This window comes from Aedes aegypti, chromosome 3 (genome assembly GCF_002204515.2).
Source record: "Aedes aegypti strain LVP_AGWG chromosome 3, AaegL5.0 Primary Assembly, whole genome shotgun sequence".
Classification (NCBI taxonomy): Eukaryota; Metazoa; Arthropoda; class Insecta; order Diptera; family Culicidae; genus Aedes; species Aedes aegypti.
The window spans coordinates 403,768,926-403,785,872 of record NC_035109.1 but is presented as its reverse complement, the minus strand read 5'-3'; the positions used below and the strand labels follow the sequence as shown (position 1 = coordinate 403,785,872).

At 37.3% G+C, this 16,947-nt stretch overlaps 1 protein-coding gene across 3 annotated transcripts in view; it reads right to left on the bottom strand.

Annotated features, from left to right (window-relative positions):
• Nucleotides 1-1,652: 1,652 nt before the first annotated feature.
• LOC5564127 (neuroglobin) overlaps nt 1,653-16,947 on the bottom strand; it is a 123,183-nt gene continuing 107,888 nt past the window's right edge. For all 3 annotated transcript variants that reach the window (XM_021855621.1, XM_021855622.1, XM_021855620.1), the window contains one exon: nt 1,653-2,381. In XM_021855621.1, coding sequence (XP_021711313.1) covers nt 2,157-2,381 — 225 coding nt within the window. In that variant the 3' untranslated portion in view covers nt 1,653-2,156. The remainder of the gene's footprint in view (nt 2,382-16,947) is intronic.

The window sequence follows — 16,947 nt, the reverse complement described above, 5'->3', positions numbered from 1 at the left end:
CTTGACTTCCCTGGGACTAAAGTATCATCGTAGCTGCCACACGATAAACGAATGCGACAATGACAACTTTGACAAAAAAAGCTCTCAGTTAATAACTGTGGAAGTGCTCTTAGAATACTAAGCTAAGAAGCAGTCGCTGTTCCAGTGAGGACGTAATGCCAAGAAGAACAAGCGTCAAATATTTGCTAGAAATTCACCGAAAATCTCACTCGATATTCAAAAATTCTTCTTCTTGATATTAACGTCCTCACTGGGACAGAGCCTGCTTCTCAGCTTAGTGTTCAAAGAGCACTTCCATTCAAAGATTATCTTCCCAAAATCACCAAATCTGGCGAGGAATTCACTTATGATCACAATAGAAATCAATCTAAAAAGTATCCAAAATTGTTACTATTATCAAGAATATTTTCTTAAAATTACCACTCGAAGAACTTTACGGGCAACCATGCGTCTCCACGGTAACGACAACGAACGAACATAAATTAGTAGTATGCACCATACCCCCCGCACACCATTTTTTAGACTTCTCATCTTATACTGTGTCATCGTTTGATTCGATTAGCGTGCTTAAAATACCTATTGGACTTGCTTCAATAAGCTGTCTGTATATTACCCTATAGAGCCACAAGCCAACCAAAGCGCAAAGGGCTCATAATGACATTATCAATCATGTAGCTCGTCAACGCAACTGTGCAGAATTGATGAGTTTAATCGTAATGTACATCCAAGTAAGTGGATAAAGAACCTCTGTTCCATTCAAATTGAAAACAGACAAGTCACCGCCAACTTTTCTAGCTGGAAGACTACAGTCCCTATGATTTGCCCTTGCCTGTACTCCATGACTTGCTTTAATCTGCAATCTTCTCTATAACGTGAACAGATGAACCGTTCAATAAACGGTAACTTGTTGCTCCAGCTCAACTGAAACACTAAACCGAAGCGATCAGCTTTTAGTTAATAAAATTGCCTCGTCCTTTCCAACGTCATTTTCAGTTTGCTCTGCACTTTCAAACGTCCGCCCTCCTGTTTCCCAAATAAAGGTACAAACTGGTTTTAACTCTTTCGGACCAGCGACAAACAGTAGTTAAACGTGACGCTTACCTACTACCATATACAGTTCCCGGTCTCGCCGTCGCCTACTGTGTGACATGTGAGTGGAAGTTAGAGCTTCACCTAGCGAATGTGTTTCTGACTGCCATCATGCTTGCTTGGATGCTAGTCCTGCCTCTTCCCATAACCTACCGCTCTGCGGCTCCTATATTCCTAAGGTTCGCTGTAAGGTTACATCTACACTAAACACACATATAATGTATGTTTGTTCAATAAAAACGCTTTTCATGCTCCGGATACGGCGGGTTTGCTTCGCTGTATCCGGTCGGGTGTACAGGATCAGAACTCCGCGCGCTCCACTTCATCGTTGGCCATCGCCGGGACAGGGAGTCAGTCGGGTCATCGCGAGTGGTAATGGCGGAAAACTATCCAGTGACCGTTCGGAAGATATGAAGATGTATGACATGGTGCTCGTCCGATTTTCTGTTTCCTCGAGGCACGGTGTGCACATGTTCGACCGATAGCACGGTTCGTTTAGGAGATAGAAAATAAAAAGTTTTGAGCCGCTTCTGCTGCTGCTATTATGGGTTTCCCTCATTTCACTTCTGTTTTTTTTTCGCTCGGTCTTTCCTGCTGCACTGTTATTTTGTTTCTGCTGTATAAATGTTTAAATGCATACAAAAAGTTTCGAGTGTCCTGCACATTTCTGCTTATTTTGAGAGTAGTATACAAAAAGTGTTTAGTGTGTGTGTGTTAGTAAGTTGTAGCAAATGTTTACAGAGTAAGGGGGTAGGGGGTGGTGGATTTTCCAGTGGAAAAGAGCTGCCTCTTCTCCGTGGGCTGTGTTTTTCTCATTGTCGGTTATCTCATTTGGTATTGGACATTGTCTCACGATTCATGTTTCGCTCCAGTTCTCTCGATAATAGTAATAATAATAATCATAAAACGGTGACACGTCGTTTCGGCTCAAACGGTTCAAACTCACTCTCATCAACAGTCGGATTATTTCAATTTACGGGTCACTACTCTACAGTCTATTACGAGCACTTGCTGCTTGTTTCACTTCCGCTTCCGCTGCCTCCGGTACCTTCTTGCTATGATGACGTTCAAGAAGTTTTCTTGTCCCCGCTAGTCGTCGGTCCTGCCGCCGACCCTGTCGTCGACAAATTCGCATTGTTGACGTCCTCGTTATTGTTGGCACTTGATTCATAGCCTGCAACCAGCGTTTCGATTATGAATTTGATAGTCAGCTTGTAAATTCCTTCGACGTTTTGCGTATATCGATCTCCGAGCGTGTTCGATACCGCCGACAGAAAGGGTTCCTCTATTCTCTGCAAAGGGACAAGAAGAAGACGGATAAAATCGTTACTATATGTTAATGTGGGTGATTTTTCATTGGTAGGATTCGATGACAGATTTGGGAATATACATTGGTGAAATACCGCTGGGGAAATTCTTAAGAAAATGTCCCTTTCATATTTCCTTTACTGGTCTTCGGTGCCTCGTTGTGAAGAAAAATGGCATTCATAATAAAGGTAACAGCCTTGTGTTTCAGCGTGTATGGTATGAATGAACAGAAAATCGAACCGTCGGCGTCATATATGCTCCATATATTGAAACAAGTGAAATAACGTAATTTTGAATTCCATATGACGTTATTTCCATCATATTGAACTTCTTATTGTTTTGACCACACTAATTTTCAGTCACAGTGGACGTTATTTTACAATAATGACGCATTTATATATGCAAATACTATAACATTTAGGTTATTCAATTTTTTACATCGATTATTTTGCTTAACATGATATTTACGCCATGTGTAATATTAGTTTTTTTTAGTTGTGTGTGGAAGCAGCACGTCGATTAACACCTGAATGGTGCTGAGAGCGTAGACAACACGGAGAAATCAGACTACCCAAAACATAAATTCTTTTTACTCAAATTTGGGTAAAATGCATTTAGTTTTTACCCACGGTTGTGTTGTTTTACGTCTCTCGCAACAGCAATGTTGTCAAAAACAGAGAGAGACGCACCGGCCCATCGTTGAAGTTCAATGGAATAAGTTGTTTTGACCCACTATGGAGACTTCGAAAGCTAACGCTGGGTATTTTTTTTTCACTGAGTTGGTTTTTTCGCTGTTGTCAAAGGAGAACTACCCGAGCAGAAGAAAATAACTACTGAATACCAAATTGAGGTATTCCATACCAGATAATTTCCAATACTTACAACCTGAATGAGGTATGAATGAGCCATGCATAAGAGGTAAAATACCTCAAATAATACCTTCTGCATATTCTACAAATACCAAGCTAATAACTAGATCAGGTATTGTAATACCTAAATAATACTTGATGGATTTTCATATAAAAGTGAAATTTTTCAATACTAGTTCAATACCTCCAGCAGTCCTCAATAGCTGTCGAATACCAAAATGAAGTATTTTGAATTGTTTTAAACATTTTTTTTTCAAATACCATTATAATACCAAAATGAGGTATTGATAACTGAACAATACCTAATTGTGGTATGATACCAAAATATGGTATGCATAAGTTATTGACGAGTTATTCTTTCCTCCTCGGGTACCTAACGATAGCTATATGTCAGTTTACTCAAATTTGGGTTATCCCACGGAAGAGCCGAATTGCGTCAAAAGAAGTCAAAGTTGGGTTGATTTGTGGCTCCGTGAATGCACAATGGTCGGGCTCCATATAAAAGAGCGGCCAAAACTACCAATTTTTTTTGAGATTTCTAAGTATTATATATTATATATTATACATTATTATGATCCTTAATTGAAATTGAGCAAAAATTTTAGTTTCTTTGACTTTTATGACGTCAAATTGGCTGAAGTCAAACAATTGAAAAATATAACAATAAAATGAAGTACAAATTTCATATTTTAGGAATGCAATAATCCCCTAAAATTATGTCAGATAGAACATCTTATGGTTCAATACTTTTATCGAGCATGAAGAGGGAAAACAATATAATATATACACTTTAGTATTTTTGATGATTTTGAACATGAAAAACAACTCTTGTCGCGTCATGTCTCCGCCATTTCGAAAATTTCACATCAAAAAACATCCTTAGATCTTACAAAAAACGTCTAATTTTTTTGTAGAAATTTGCTGATTTTCATGTGAGAGCTGTTTTAATAATTCAATATTTTACATATATTTTAACGATATTTTCATACAAAGTTCATTTAAATAATATTTAACCACTCTTCATGCACATTTTGTTCAAAATCGGTCAAATGCAAACAAAATAACATATTCAGATTACATATTTCATCGATTAAGGTGATAAAACTAGTTTTGACCGAACTTCATTTTTTACCGACCATTGTGCAACAAATGAAATTTGTACGTCAGTTTAGTGGACGATGGAAACAACAAGACCCCAATTTTACCATTCAACAGTTGAACATTTTATTTAATTTCATTCAACAGTTTAATATAGCAGTCAAAAGGGGAAAATCTAATTCTACTATTTATATACGCAGAGTTGCGTTATGAAGAAAAGTTTATGGAACTTGCGTAGTCTGGTGTCCGGCCATTTGAAGGGCATGCCGTTTGGCCGAACGCCTAATTACCCCAATTATTGTTTACGTTCGAATGCTTTTTCGATCAAAAACCGTTTTGCATTCCCGTTTACGCCCGCAAAATCAAGTGGGTCGTGAATAGACCATTTCCGTCAGATCTAACCCCCAGTTTTTGTATTTTTCTTCGAAAGGCAATCATTTTTAATGAATGTTAACGCTTTCAGATTTTGTTTATATGCACTCCTAATTTTCTTACAAATTTTTGAAAACATAGATACTCACCACATTTTGAAAAATAATTCGAGAAGCGGCACAGTTTGTTCAACCCTATGGGAATCAGCGTGGTGATTTTGCAACAGTTTTTCGATTCCACCCCTGCATTGGGATGCTTGTTTACATTTGGAAACGTCAAATCAGGTGCGCGCTCAAACTGACCGTGATCCCGGTCAGGGCGCCCCGAACAGGAGCGCCAACGAAACTAACTTGAAGGTAATCAAACAAACGTTTTTAAATCAGGTTGGATCTGGCGCAACCCGTTCTGAATCACAGTTTCAACTCCAACCCGATTCAGGTTTAGGAAAATATGTTTTCCTCCACATATTCAAAATTCAAAACCACCCCCTAACAATCAATCTCTCATCCACCCAACAGTTACGGTACCGCTGGTTCTGTAGAAGGCTATTTTTACTATTCATGCTGGCAAATGCCTAAATCTATCTGTTGGATGTTGATCCGTAAGATTTCCGCCTTGAGGCAGCAACATCCGCGCAAGGAAATTTTGAGATGCCTGATCTATCTGTTTTCTGCCGACGAGGATTGAATAAGCCGGAAGATTCCCGCCTAGAGGCAGCAATAGCCGCTCAAAATTTCCTTGGGAGGCTGTTGCTGCCTCTTGGCGGGAATCTTCCGGCTTATTCAATCCTCGTCGGCAGAAAACAGAGAGATCATGCATCTGTCAACTACAATCCTCTCGTTACAGAACCGTGTAGTGTTCGCCGGGTGCAGTCTTAATCGGCTGAAGGTGGTTTCCGCGGTGATTCAGGAACCGTGAAGGAAGGGGGAGCGAAACCAGCGGAGCCCATAGGCCAGGAGAAATGGATGAACTTGTCATTCATTTTTTGTCAATACTTATACAAAATCTACTTTTTCTTTGACATAAATTCACTCTAGGTGAACCACTTCCCCTGGCCTATTATGATGAATGAAAACATAAACAAAAATCATCTGGTCATGCCAGCTGATCTTTAATTCACCACAACGTGGTGGCAATACCATAGGGGAAAAAGGGGTCTGCATTTTTTCGAGGTGAAACAAATTGCAGGGGACCGAGGGGTGAACTTACGTGCCACAAGTTTTTCATCGTTTTTTAATAGTTAAAGGCTCCAAACCATATCGGTTCCTTAGGAAAGTTTGTTCAGTAAATTGTAAGAAAGCATATAAGGCAATAAAAATTTTTCACGGAAATGGTCTATTCGAACGAATAGATTTCGATCGAAAGTTGGATCCGCCGTAAACAAGAATGAGGGTGAATATCTCAGCTTTTGACAGTAACTAAAACGGGTTACAGCTCATATTCGTCCTTCTGCATAATCGGACTTCCTGGACTGTGAACAGATTAACATATGTATTGTTTTATCCTTTATTTGCAGGTTATAAAAGCAAGATCTGCCAAAAACTCGTAATAAAACTCATCAAGTTCCTGCCAAGCATGAGCATGAGCATTGATGACCATACAATTCGTAGCTGCTACTTAGTTATTGACCAGAACAATCAAATTTGCACAAGGAATCAACAGATGGAACTTGGGAGTAGCTTGCCGTCTTCAATGTACGCTTAATAGAATTCCAAACCTATTAAAGTCAATAAAGGCGCCCTCCATACAGAGCCGTAGCGTGGCCTCACGGCGCCCTTGGCAAACCTCCCGTTGGGCGCCCCTATGATGCAATTTTGTATGTGATTGAAGCACATTGAAGTTTTCGTTGAACATCCCAAGTAACCATACGGCCCAAGCTATTATTCATGCATATATATGGTGTACATAAAGCCAGCATCTACTGTATAGCTACTTTAAGGTGTCAAAAGGCTTCACAAAGGTCGAGTAAATTTTATAAAATATAACACAAAAATGCCTGTAGAGGGGCCCTTTTCCACTTTAAATAAACTTTAATTGTAGTTATACAGTATTGCTAGCTTAACGTATACCGTTTATATGCATATATTGCAGTTTTTGCTTGGGATACTAGACAATTTCCATAAAGACCCTTTTTGAAATACTAGGATAACTCTTAAATGAATGCATATATTAAATTGCGACTCAAGCATTCACTAATTTAGAGTTCATTAATATAATTAGTAAATATCAATGAAACGTGTACAACACAGTTCTTCTTGAAAACTGTGTAAGATTTTATAAAATATGTTTTGAAGAAATTTGTAAGAAATCTACTGTTCATGAGGCACTTCTGCGGAAACAATTGAGCATAGCATTGAAGAAACTCTTTTTAAAATCAATAGTTTTTATATTAAATTTCTTAAATACATTTTTTTTTATTTCTTGACATTGTTAATTATATTATCATTTGTTAAAAAATGCAAAGGCTTCTAAATATTTTGTAATGATTTTGCCTAACAACTCCTTAAGAAAACATTTTTTAGTTGTTTTCGCAAGAGTCTTCCAATAAGTGGAAGCAAATTCGTCAAATTCTTAGAATAAAATGCAATAAAAAGTTTTTATCAATTTTTTAGTGGAATCAGAGGAAATAATAAGATAATATGTGTTTTGTTATACCATTTTGAAATTTAATTCCTAAATAGTAACATGGAAAAATATGAATTTGTTTTATTAGTTAATTAAAAGTTCATGGAATTTGCAACGAATTTATAAGCATCCCTTACTCAATAGCCTTGTTTCTGTGATACTCGTGTTAGTAATTTACTTAAAGAAAATTACAACTGTTCTAGAATTTCCAACACTTCCGCTTCTTGGTTGAATTTCAGAAATGGTATTAAATGTGATCTTCTTCTTTCTGGCGTTACGTCCCCACTGGGACAGAGCCTGCTTCTCAGCTTAGTGTTCTTATGAGCACTTCCACAGTTGTTAACTGAGAGCTTACTTTGCCAATGACCATTTTTGCATGCGTATATTGTGTGGCATTAAATGTGATCTAAAATTTATTAATGCTAAATCATCTCCAGCGAATCAAAAAAAAAACTTTAGTCAGTCAGCGTGGAATATGTTCATACTAGGAAAAAAATAAATTCAATCTTTTTAACTCATGTTTGCTTATCACTGACACGAAATTCTCTGAAAATGTTGTTCAGGATTCTGTAAGAGTTCCTCCCACGTGTAGAAATTTTTGAATATTCTGCCCAGCTGCACAGTGATGTCACGGCGGAGAAAAGTTAAAAATAACTTTCACTAACAATTCTGAAAGTATTTTTGTATTTCTCTTCTAAATTCAAACCCAGAATTTTTTGAAGTTTAAATAAAAACTGATTTTATTACATTTCCTCAAAGAACGTTATCAAAATTCTTGTGTTTGTGCTCCCTAGTAAAATGTATGGGGAATTATAATCAACTTCGACTAAATTTTCAAATGTGAGCACACACTCGAATACATGCTCCGCTTAAACTATACATTTTTATACCAACCTTCAGAAAATCAAAGGTTCATCTTGAGCAAACTTGCACACCATAATTTTCGGTTGGTTGAAGAATTTAGGTGCTAAAAATCTGTATGGCCAAAATGTTTAAATAGATCCAATGAACATTCTTGTTTAAATGTTGAAACAACATTTACAAATCATTTGAAAAATTCTAATGCAAATAAGTTGAAGGTCTTTGTATCATGTTTTGTTGTTGCTTGGCTGATGCGTCATAAAACTTGACAGATATGATGATCATGATAATGATGAGGTTATCATGACCAAAGAAGAGTCTATCATGCGATGAAAATAAATAGTTTCAGACGGCAATTATCTGGTCATTCATAGTAAGGGATCTTCATTTGGGCATGAACAATCCATTTCAAGACTTTCTATACCATTTGTATGGAGATAAATCACTGTGAGCTGTAATGAAAGGCCTGTTCAAGATTATCTGTCATAATGATCTACCGTACTCTGTGAACCCTGTTCAAGATGCTCTTAGGCTTTCAAAAAGACTGTTTAATTCTTATCAAGTTTATTTGAATAATTTTTTTTTCCAAGAGAACCTCCAAATAAATACCACAAACTTGATTTTTGCTCAAACCAGTTTTAATGGCTATTAAAAACCATTAGATATTAAGCAAGTATCCATGATGTTAGAATTTGAAATAAATGTATGGGAATCATCCAAAATACTGAAAAGTATTTGAAAGCGATTCAGGAATTGTTCAAATTTTCCATTATTATGTTGAAAAAATTCTGTTGGAAATTTGTTTTAGGAGGCGCCCTTATTTAATAAATGCCTTTCAAAATTAACAAAATACTTAACACATTTTGGCGCCCCCCAATGGCTGGCGCCCTTGGCGGGTGCCAACCTGGCCAACCGCACGCTACGGCACTGCCTCCATATCCTTACGGTCATCGAGGAAGGAAAGGAATGGTAAAGTGACAACCATTACTAGAGACCGAAAAATCTTCTGCATCTCCATGGTTATCCCGGGAAAGAGTTTTTGTTAGTGGGGAGGTTTTTAAAGTTACATCATCTGGAGTCATCTTGGTAAGAGAAGCGATTCATGTAACATCAATTTAAAGTAGTCTTTTTATCTGAACATTATGTCAACACTTCTGATGAAGAACCATTCAAAGAACTTAATACAAAATACAAACAAGCGCGTGTGTAACGGTCGATTTGAAACGGAAGGTATGTTGAGGGATGTGTTCAACTCAGTAAGAGCGATCAATGCGATTCATGCATCATCCATTTAAAAGTGATCTATGCCTTCAAAGAAATTTTTTTTCCAACTGTTCAAAGATTTTGTATAATTATTATTAAATAAAAAAGAGAAAACGTGTTGCATTTTATTTAATATACGCAAATGTGTAAGCTGTCAAAATAAAATGAGAAATACACTTGCTTCGAAACAGAAGCATGAAACGAGCTCACCAATTCATCATCGTTTTAGCAGCAAATAGTAACTTTTCTAAATTTGTCACCAATACGCTGATCTGCTTGATCCAGGGTTGGGAAAAATCTTGGAATTTACTGTATAGAAGCCAAGCAAAGCAAATCAAGTCAGCGAAGCCATTGAAACTCACGCCCATCGTTGCTGTAGGCAAAAAGCCTTGAAAATAGCAAAACACTCGTTGTTAAGGACAACCCAAAATTACTGTAGAAAAGTGTTCTATTTCCCGGATTTAGAGCCTTCAATGACATTAATGATTTAGAGGATTCATGCAGCCAATATAGGCTGGTGAGATTCACTTTTTTGAACTACCGTACTGGGAAGAGCCACGTGAGTTTCTCTATATTCAAGCCTACTAGTATTACCGTGGGGGTGCGAACTGGATATCAACAAGCAGCCAGGCTGCTGTCGAGCCCAAATATTTTTCACAATCTTACAACTCAATTTGTCCAAATTGACTTTTGTGTCTACGACCTTCAGGTATTTTCAAAAAAAAAAAAACAACGTCGGCTGGTTAAGCCGTAATAGACATGACAACCCTAGTTGACCAAATTTTCATCAAAATGATGCGAGTATGCCTAGGAGTGTGCAGTCATTACTTCGTCACGCTAAACAATGTTACACATTTTATGTGACACAAAAACTATCAGCTGTTGAGGAAACGTTTTACTTAATCTTATTGATGCGTATATTTTTCAGAATTTTTGAGAAATATATGTTTAATTAAAATACGGTCAGAAACTTTTTGATTCCGCTGGTTAATTGGACTTTTTGCCTGCATCAAACTGCTTTGTGTGAAGTATTTTAAGTGTGCACCTTGAAAATGGTTTCCCGTGAGACAAGCAAAAAACCAAAGGTTAGCACTAGTGGAAAAAATGTGTTCATATTGAATGACCAAACTGTTCGAGCCCGCACCCCTCAAGTATTACCATTCCCAGCACTGGCTTGATCCATCACGACCAAACCCGATTGCTTGGGTCATTGCTGCCCTGCATAAAGCACACAAACTGAAACGAAAATACATTCCGGCAACGACGCGAAAAAACGAAACTTGCGTCTCTACGAAGCATCTAATTCATAAAGTTTCTGCCAAGCAAGCAAAACAACTAGGAAGTTTACAAAATATCACAAATTATAATACAGACAAATCTGCAAGAGTCGATATCTGAAGGAACCATCGACTCATGGAAATATCGAGGAATGAAATAGAGATACCTTGGAAAGCGGTTTGAGGGGACCATCATAGTAACCAGGTTTCGATGTATATAAATTTCATATAGTGCAAACCTGGGAGGGAGGCACCGATACTACACACGAAATATAGAACAATGTTTGTTTGAACTGCAAGATAACTCCAGCTTGCCAACAACAATCAAGGCAGGCTTGGGAAAAATCGCTAGTTTTCTTTTGTTGTGTACTTTCGATTTTTCCTGACAAACATGGAAAAAGGGCCACAGTTTTCTATGCACTAAATATTCATTTTTATTGGAAAAAGTAAAACGATGCGGTTTTCAATGCTTTATATTCAATCCGATTGAAAGGTGCTCACGTGACATTACTTGCTTTGTGTGCATGAATTGATTTTCATTCGATTTTTGTCACTTTTGATGAAATGCGAAAATGTGTTTTATTCAGTTACGCGCTTTTTCCATGTTAGTCCAATGCTTGAGATCTGGGCTCACAGTGACAGTTCGTGACAGCGAAATCCCGGCTCACTATGACGTACAGAAATTTTGTATCGGTTTCTCCCTCCCAGGTGTAAAACTAAGGGGTGCGGGCTCGAACAGCTTGGTCATTCAATATGAACAAATTTTTTTCGTTTGAGGTTATGGCTTTCAGTCTTAAATAAAACTCAAAAACGGATTTTTGCTTACATCCGACGTTTCGAACACATATATTGTGCCTTTTTCAAGGATCTGTGTTATGCCGTTTGCCCACAGCATAGGTAACATTTGTCTAACAGCATAAAACGCTACAACAAGAGTATCAGTTTCCAGGTGATCAAAATTTGCAGGCGGACTTCCTTATCGTTCGGATACTTACAATTCCCCTCGATGGTCCCTTCAATGTCGAGTTATATAACCTCAAACATCAACATAACAGTCGTACCTCCAAGAAAGTTCAACATGGCCACATATTTTTTTCCAGTGCTAACCGTTGTTTATTTGCTTGTCTCACAGGAAACCATTTTCAATGTGCACACTTAAAATGCTTCACACAAAATTTCTGCAGGCAATAAGTCCAATAAACCAACTGAATCAAATAGTTTCTGACCGTATTTTAATTAAACATGAGCAATGTGTACCAGTTATGGCCATAGTGGTTCCCTATTTGGCTTTATTTTTTTCTATCTTTATTACCTAGATTTTTAGCCCTGGGCTAGTTCATCTCGGGACCAACGGCTTTACTTCCCTTCCGAAGGAAGTCGTCACTGAAATTTTTAGTGACTATCTCGGGGATGGGATTCAATCCCAGGTCCTCGGCGTGTGTTCTAACCACTACACCAGGTCCTTATGTGATATTTCAATAAATTTCACATTTTAAATCTATTTGAATGTTTTAACCTCGAGATTAATCTACATTCTTACTATTACAACACATAAAACCTTCCAACACGTGAAGATAGTCAAGTAATCACGTATGGCGAAGTAGGGAACCATTATGTCCATAACTGGTACACCTACCCTTTATTTCACAAAAGTTCTGAAAAATATACGCATCAATAAGATTAAGTAAAACGTTTCTTGAACAGTTGATAGTTTTTGTATCACATAAAATGTGTAACATATTTTAGCGTGATGAAGTACACACTCAGTTGAGCTCGGCTATTTTTCATTCTTTTACCGAGGTCCGCACAGCCGAGCGATCAGCAACTGAATTTAAACTGATATTTTAGCAAAAACTCAAGTTTGTTTATAGCAACACCTTCGGGTGCCGCTGACATCAAACGTCAGTTTTGCTGAGATGTCAGTAAACGAACTTTAACCGAGATTCGCACAGCTGATTTCGGCATTCTGATTTAAGTGTATAATGACTGAACACTCCTAGGCACACTCGGATCATTTTGATGAAAATTTGGGCTCGACAGCAACCTGGCTGCTTGTTGATATCCCGTTTACAGGTGTAAACTGCAGCATATAGTAAAAAAAAATCAAGTAAATCTATTGTTACGGCATCACGTTTAATTTCCAAGTAAAGGGGCATGAATGTTACATGATCGCGTAAAATCGTATCGATTGGAAAATAAGTGTATAGTTATTTATTCCTTTGTTCCGTACTCTTCCCGAAAGTGTTACAGAATTCTTCTTTGAAAATTCCTTCAAAAAATCATTCAGCAATTTATAAAGAAATTCCTACAAAAACACAAAAGAACACTTCATGTATTTTAACAGGATTTTTTTTTGCAAAGATTGTTCCAAAATATACTACGAATTGAGCTTAGAGAGACGAGTCGCGACTGAGATTCATTTCAAAATTCCTCAAATATTATACGCATTATTCTAGAAACTTTAAGGATTCTACTGAATAATATCAGACAGTATTGCAAAAATTTGTTAAACATTTTTTTAGAAATTACTCCGGGGTTCTTCCAGTAATTTACATTTTTTCTAAGATCCTTTATGGGATTTCTCGAAGTAGTTGCAAGGGGTTTTAAGATATTTTCCTCAATTTTCAATGATTGTCGCAGGAATCTTCAGATTTAACTAGAGATTTTAACATGATTTTTATCCTTAAAATCCCTTTGAAAGTTATCCGAAAGTTAAACGACGAATTTTGCATGGATATTACAAGCATGTTCAAAAAGTCGATTAAAGGCTCCCCCAAATCAAAGCGATTTTTTTCAGCGACAATTTGAAGCCTGAGGCAAATAAAGCTTGCATACAAGTTGGCTCAACTCTACAAATTCAGCATTCCCAATAGGCAATTTCTCAAAAACTAGACGTGCTATAATATCTTTGAAAACGGCAAAAGATTCAGTTGCCCCGAATTGAGTAAATAGCGGTGTTTTGGTACATGAGACAAAAAAATGTAAGCTGCAACTTCCAAATCATTGCCGATCATGAACCGATACAAATGCGATTTTTTTCTTCGAAGGCTTTGATGGTGATTCGAAATTAATTAAGAACAAATTCTACAATAACTCATCCCAGAACAAATACTTGAGGAAAAAAGAACAGTATAAAATCTATCTATACACACTCAATCTGTTCGGTAAAAATAACTGGGTTTTGGAACTACCGAAAGAGTCAGTAAACTAAAAAAAATGTCAGAAATCGAAAAACAGAGATTTTTTACTGAAATTTTGCAGAGAGATTCCTTTTCATATCATACATCGATAAAAAATAAAATATGGTGAAATTTGCTTTTCAATTACGCGTGGCGACAGATTTAATTTTACTGACTTTTTCGGTAGTTCCAAAACCCAGTAATTTGATCTAAGTGTGTAAGTAATTGAAAACCGAATTTAGTACTGTACCATTTAAATCCACTAGAGTTCGTATCCTTTGATCATTGATAAAATATATAGAATTCTCAAAGTTTGGGAGGAATCTATACATCAACGGAAATCAACTGGATAAGTTTAGTTAGTTCTAGAATTTACTGGATTATTCCCGGAATTATTCTGTGGATTGATTTAGAGATACTGAGTTTTTTCCCAGGAATTCAAGAATTATTTTCAAAACCTGTTACTGTTTACTCACACTTATCTTGGTATTACAAACATGGTGTTCTGCAAACTGTTTAGAAATTTAATTTTGAAGATAATGTTGCAATAGAATTGAAAATTACAGTCCACTCTCCACATCGTCACAGTCGATGTTCCATATGTCGATGATTCTTTCAGTCCCTTCATTCTGCACACATTTTCAATCTCCATATCTCGATATCCTCCTTATTTCGATATCTCCCTATCTCGATGTGATATTCATTCCCGACTTTCTCCCCGTATGTCGATATGCCCATTATCAATGGTAACTAGATTAGATTTTAGGGATTCAAAACAATTTGCGAAGACGAAATTGTAGTGTCTTAGTGGGACACGTTCTGAATTATATAAATATGATTTTGTACTGAATTCGATTCAGAGTGTAACTGATGTCATTAGATGTGCTATGAATGTAGCGCGAGTTTTGTATGTGTGCTGGAAAGATAAAAATACAGACCAGCTCGAAGAGCAGGGCTCATTCGTGTTCTGGATAGCAAACTTGAAAGTTGTGTTTTTTTATAATTTCCTCTAGAAGAAGTTTTCCCCACAGTTTTCAGATATTCCAGAAATGACGTCTGTTTGTTTTTAAGTTTCAATGGTAACGGAGTGATTTTCAATCTAGTATTCATTAAAATTTTGTTTTATGTCTCGATATCTCCCCATCTCGATGGTCCCTTCGAGAGTTTTGCAGACTTCATTAAAGGCCATATTTTATAAGATACTATCTTTGAGCCGCTCGCACCATCATACTAATGTAAGGTATTGAGAAATTTAAAAAATAAATCGCATCCTAATTTTTTTCATTGCACACACTGCTTATAAAAGAATAAGTGCACTATACGGAAAAAGTAGGCATTGAGAAAATAGCGTTTAAAGTTTGAAATTTGTCTTCTCATATAAATGTTCATAATTTTCTAATACATCTTTGGATGTCGCACAGCTTCTGTTGATCAACAAAAAAAGTTTCAATTCAAATTTCATGTATTGCAGTTGCTATTTGGGTTGAAAGTTCATATAGAGACTGTTGTACCTTTTATTTTTTTCAATATGGGACTGTGCCAACTACTATATTCAAATAAAGTGTGTTAATGTTTATATGCGAATGTTGCGGTAAAAACGGTGTTGGTTCGAAAACCGATATGGGACAGTGTAATGGATTTGAATATTCGATGCCTTCAGAAGACCGATTCTTTCGATGTCCAGGAAGAAAGATTTCATGAGCCCCCCGAAGTTTCCCGTAACGTTCTTCAGAAGCAACGAGCGGATATTAATTTTCCTCCAGATTTAATAAGACTTAAAGCTACCAATGCAGCTGTGTCGCTATTATAATTAATGTGCCCGCAGTCGGTGGATTTCTGCTCCCTGCCGCCTACTTAGATAAATATCTCTTTGACCTTAATGAAAAGACGGGCATTATTTTTGAACAAAGGAAAGACAAACCCATAAATTGTACAACTTACCCTCCAGATAGCCGTAGCGGTAAACGCGCAGCTATTCAGCAAGATCAAGCTGAGGGTCGTGGGTTCGAATTCCACCGGTCGAGGATCTTTTCGGGTTGGAAATTTTCTCGACTTCCCAGGGCATAGAGTATCTTCGTACTTGCCACACGATATACGCATGCAATAATGGGCATTGGCACAGTAAGCTCTCAGTTAATAACTGTGGAAGTGCTCGTAAGAACACTAAGCTGAGAAGCAGGCTCTGTCCCAGTGGGAACGTAATGCCAGAAAGAAGAAGAAGAAGAAGAAGAACCTCCAATATCTCTGAAGTATTTTTCATTATTACCTGAGGCCAGCAAATGAACGATTTAGCTTGAATTGGTGAATAATCACGATGAGTAACTCAAATTGACTACCGCAAAGATGGGAAAATTCCTGTTTTCGTTCGTCTGTTCAGTCAGTGGTTGCTTTATGTTTCCCGTGGTTGACCGTTGTCGTCGGTGTCCGGTGTGGATCAGTTTCACCCCTCGGGAAGGAAGGCTCTAATTACCGTCACCTAGGTGAGTGTGAGAAGGACCGTTTGTTGCTTTTACTTCGCCGATTATGGGCTTCGCACATCTTCATTATTATTATTTCTATTTCGTGTTATTATTTCTGCCGTGGCGTCTGACCGACATAATTCTTTCGCTGTCTCACCTCCCCGTTATTAAAAGGGAGACTAAAGTGGTCTCCCGTTTTTGTGGATTACTGCTAAAGAGATAGCAGTAGCTGCTTCGTACAAATGACTGCTATCTCAGATCTTTCATCATCGCCACAGGCCTTTTCGTATAGCACTATAATATGTATTTGATTGCAAGAGCTCACAAACATTAGCGGTGAACTATAAACCAGCAAGCAAAATCATGCTGCGGGTCGTGGGTTCGATTTCCGCTAAGGTAGGATCTATTCGAAAAGGGGATTTTCTCGCCTTCCCAGGGCATATTATCTCTGTGTTATAACTTTAGTGGAATTAAATGGTACAGTACTAAATTCGGTTTTTCATTTACTTATAGTCCTATGCATGGTCCTATGTGAATGAACTTGAAA